This window comes from Mytilus californianus, unplaced genomic scaffold (assembly GCF_021869535.1).
Source record: "Mytilus californianus isolate M0D057914Y unplaced genomic scaffold, xbMytCali1.0.p SCAF_23, whole genome shotgun sequence".
Lineage (NCBI taxonomy): Eukaryota > Metazoa > Mollusca > Bivalvia > Mytilida > Mytilidae > Mytilus > Mytilus californianus.
Window position 1 is genome coordinate 4133343 of NW_026262672.1, and position 4681 is coordinate 4138023.

The 4681-nt window shown below is 34.6% G+C and overlaps 1 protein-coding gene across 1 annotated transcript; it reads right to left on the reverse strand.

The window, feature by feature from the left end:
• Positions 1-241: 241 nt before the first annotated feature.
• On the reverse strand, positions 242-3058 carry LOC127732266 (uncharacterized). Its single transcript, XM_052241345.1, has 3 exons — positions 2927-3058; positions 452-2562; positions 242-252 (listed from the first exon to the last, which is right to left on the reverse strand). Exons 2-3 carry the CDS (start codon positions 2313-2315, stop codon positions 242-244), a joined length of 1875 nt encoding a protein of 624 aa, XP_052097305.1. The 5' UTR covers positions 2316-2562; positions 2927-3058.
• Between the last annotated feature and the right edge of the window lie 1623 nt (positions 3059-4681).

Consider the following 4681-nt stretch of genomic DNA (forward strand, 5'->3'; position numbering starts at 1 on the left):
CCAATGTGATCACTTTCGATCCTTTGTAATGGTATATCTCGTAAATGTGACCACTTCTGAATATTCTCAATAAAAACTATGTCATTACTAGTAACTGGTAGAGTTTCCTGCGAAAATACCGGTGGTAGACTAATTACATCATTACCGCACAAGTTGCTGATTTCCAAACCTGTGACCACATAGCAATCATGGACGGCACTTTGTCCCATAGTAACCAAACTGAGTTTCGTTTTCTTACCTTCTATATTAAGGCTACGAATAATGTTTTCTGTGCAGAAAGTTGCAGTACTGCCTGTATCAAGAAAAGCATAAGTCTCAATGTAATTGTCACTGTTAATTGATTTTACCCTGACTGGCAATATCGGCAGCGCCTGGCGAAGGCTATTTCCAGCTCCCATAAACGTAGTAGAGTTCTTAACTTCCGGACACTGATCGCTTTCTGACTGCTGACTAGTTTGACTCTGATCTCGAGGTTTAACATGCAATATAGACGGATGTTCCTTTCGACATACTGTACAGGACGATTTCTGACGACATGACATTTTCTGGTGTCCGTACTTCAAACATGAGAAACATACGCCCTTCGATTTAAGAAATGTATATCTATCTTTCAGCGACTGTTTTATGATTTTGTCACACTTGTTCAGAGAATGAGTTGCGTTTTCACAATAGATACACGGCTTAGAAAATGCATTTCTGTATCGAGCAGACGATGTTTCATTTTGCTGACCTACACTAGATGTACTTGCCTTGGGTTCAGAAGTTACAGTTACAGCTGTTTTAGATCCTTGAGATCTAGATTTCATGTTATTTTCTTGTAATCTTTTCACATTTTTTCCTATTTGTGTGTTTAAAACGTCTTTGCCGTAAACAGGATCGTTTGCCTTTTTAGCTTCTTTTTTCACAAATTCTACTAAATGACTGAATGTAACGATATTTTTGCGGCTTTTTGTCTCGTATACTACATTCCTCCACTTTTCTTGCATATAAAATGGAAGTTTCTGTATCAAGAGTTTTAAATTTTCTGAATACTCTAACACTTTTGCCGCATCTACATAATTTACGGCGTACATGCACTCTTGCAAGAATATTGCAAAGTCATCTAGGGCTTTTGGGTTATCTGCCTTTATAAAGGGCCAATTCATTGCACGCTGTACGTATGAATGTGCTATTATGTCGGGGTCGCCGTACCTGTCTTTGAACTCGTTCAAAGCAGCTGTATACCCTATTTCAGCGTCCAAGTGCGAGAAACCAAGAACTATTCTATGCGGTTCGCCGATTGTAAATTGTAGCAAGAAGTTAATTCGTTCTTCGAAAGAATCAGTGTTTGTTTCAACACGTGCATTAAATTGTCTTATAAATCCCTTATAGTTCATAGGGCTGCCATCAAATTTCTGTATATCAGCCTTTGGCTTATTAAGCTCACGAGCAATTGAATATTGCGCATTGTAATCAATAATATTGTTCTTTGCTTCAACATGAGGGGGTTTATCGTCATCTTGTTCACTTTGAAATGTTTTGCGTGTTCTTTTAGTTTCAAACGCTAACCGTTCCTTTTTTACTTCCGGAATGAATGCCGGAACGGTAGGGTTCAATAGCGAATTTTCAGTATCTTTTTGTGAATTGTCAACTTTATCGCACTGTTTATCTTTGACCATAATTTGCTCAAGTTGCTGGTCCTCTAACATGCTTCTTTCTAATTCTTCTATCACTCGTGTTTTTGCGTCAGTTACTTGTAACTCCGTTTTAATTTCAAGTGCCTCTTCTTTAAATCTTAACTTTAATTTTTCTTCTTCGATAAATTTCTTTTCTTCAAGAGACTTTTCACGTGCTAAAAGTTCAGCCTTCCGCTGCTCTTCTTTAAGTTTTGCCATGGATATTTGACTTGAAACGGAACTGCTTCTAGAACTCCCGGATCTAGAACTTCTATGAGATTTTACGGACCGAGCTGGCTTCTGACTGTTAACGGAAAACCACTGCTGTGCAGATTGTTTTGAAGAGATAAATTTATCATGTCTTTCTTGAAACCATGCATCGTCAAGTTGTTTTTCACTAGGATTTTCAGTAAGCTTTTGATATTGATCATGAATATTTAATAGTTCCTCATATTCAGACAACCACTTAGAATATGTAGGTTTAACTTCATTTGGGTCTGTTGAACGTTGCATCAAAGTTTGTAAATCATTACTTGTAACAGTTAAAACCTTAATCAATCTTGATCGTTCAGCCTGTTTCAAAGTCAATGTATACTCTAGTCCCTTTTCAGTAAGTGTTCTCTCACGTTTTTCATCCACAATATCTTGTTTGTCATCCATCTTAGACTATAAAGAGTTCTAATTTGTAAATAATGTGTTGGCTAGAAACTTAGGGTGTGGAAATATACTAAGGCAAATGCGTATTCCAGAGAAAGTTTATTAATCTTTATTATATCCAGTGAACACAGTAAACACAGTGATATATTCTAATAAAGTTCAATACATCATAACGTTCCATATTTAATTCCTCAATACGAATACGTTCCATACAAATACGTCATACTCTAAATACGGTAAATACGATTTACTGAAAAGAAAACAGAAAAATACTGTCATTCACTTGAATAATAAAAGTTCAAAACATGCAAAATACATGTTATCCAGAGAACAATAAACAAATGTATATATACCAAAAATTGTAAACATCTTGTTTTACCCAGTGAAAATACATAAAAACAATATTAACCACAAATCAATGAAACATCATTGACACAAAAGTCTAACTATCGATTCGCACTTTACAACCTGTGAAATATCTATTTATAGAAATACAACATGCGTCTGAGAGGACTTTGACAATTATATTCACTGAATAAAGTTCTTAAATTATGCAATACAACTCAGACAAGTTACGGAAGGTTTATACAATAATTTCAATACAAAAAACTCACCAAATTAGAAATATTTCCACAAAATTTCAACACAGATTTTGTCAAGTTATTGGCGTCATTTTCATTCGGAACTCTCTAATAATCACTGTACATGAATAGTGAATCGACAAAAAATATGTTTATGAAATTGACATTACAAAGATTATAAGGCGAAACTAGATGGGCATATAAAGAAATATGCTCAACAAAAAGCAGAAGCTAGAACTAGGATTCTATGACTTGGAACAGCTGGGGTTAACAAACCCTTATAAGTCTAGAACCGTTCGAAAATTCAACTAGAGGCTCTAAAGAGCCTGTGTCGCTCACCTTGGTATATGTGCATATTAAACAAAGGACACAGATGGATTCATGACAAAATTGTGTTTTGGTGATGGTGATGTGTTTGTAGATCTTACTTTACTGAACATTCTTGCTGCTTACAATAATCTCTATCTATAATGAACTTGGCCCAGTAGTTACAGTGGAAAATATTTTGTAAAAATTTACAAAATTTATGAAAATTGTAATAAATTGACTATAAAGTGCAATAACTCCTTAAGGGGTCAAATGACAATTTTGGTCATGTTGACTTATTTGTAGATCTTACTTTGCTGTACATTATAGCTGTTTACAGTTTATCTCTATCTATAATAATATTCAAGATAATAACCAAAAGCTGCAAAATTTTCTTAAAATTACCAATTCAGGGGCAGCAACCCAACATATAGATCTTGACCTAATGAACAATTTTATCCTTGTCAGATTTGCTCTAAATGCTTTGGTTTCAGAGATATGAGCCAAAAACTGACTTTTTCCCTATGTACTATTTTTTAGCCATGTCGGCCATCTTGGTTCGCGGGCGAGGTCATCGGACACATTTTTTAAAATAGATACCCTAATGATGATTGTGGACAAGTTTGGTTAAATTTGTCTTAGTAGTTTCAGAGGAGAAGATTTTGGAAAAGATTACAAAAATTTACGAAAAATGGTTAAAAATTGACTATAAAGGGCATTAACTCCTTAAGGGGTCAACTGACCATTTTGGTCAAGTTGACTTATTTGTAGATCTTACTTTGCTGAACATTATTGATGTTTACAGTTTATCTCTATCTATAATAATATTCAAGATAAAAACCAAAAACGGCATAATTTCCTTAAAATTACCAATTCAGGGGCAGCAACCCAACAACGGGTTGTCAGATTCATCTGAAAATTTCAGTGCAGATAGATCTTGACTTGATAAACAATTCTACCCCATGTCAGATTTGCTCTAAATGCTTTGGTTTCAGAGATGTAAGCCAAAATCTACATTTTACCCCTATGTTCTATTTTTAGCCATGGCGGTCATCTTGGTTGGTTGGGCGGGTCACCGGACACATTTTTTAAACTAGATACCCCAATGATGATTGTGGCCAAGTTTGGACCTGAGATCACTCCAAGTTTTTGGTGGGGTTCGTGTTGCTTTGTCTTTAGTTTTCTATGTTGTGTTTTGTGTACTATTGTTTGTCTTTTTCCTTTTTTAGCCATAGCGTTGTCAGTTCATTTTCGATTTATGAGTTTGAATGTCCCTCTTGTATCTTTCGCACCTCTTTTTTTATGAAAATATCTCATAATTACATTAAGCTGTACCAACTGCACCAATTTGCTCAAATTAAACTGATATTTTCAATGGAATATAATGGGCCACTAGAAGGAAAGCCTTTCATTTAATCAACATAATTAAACATGACTAATATTAAAACAAAATAATAAATAAACTTATGTTTATTTTAAATG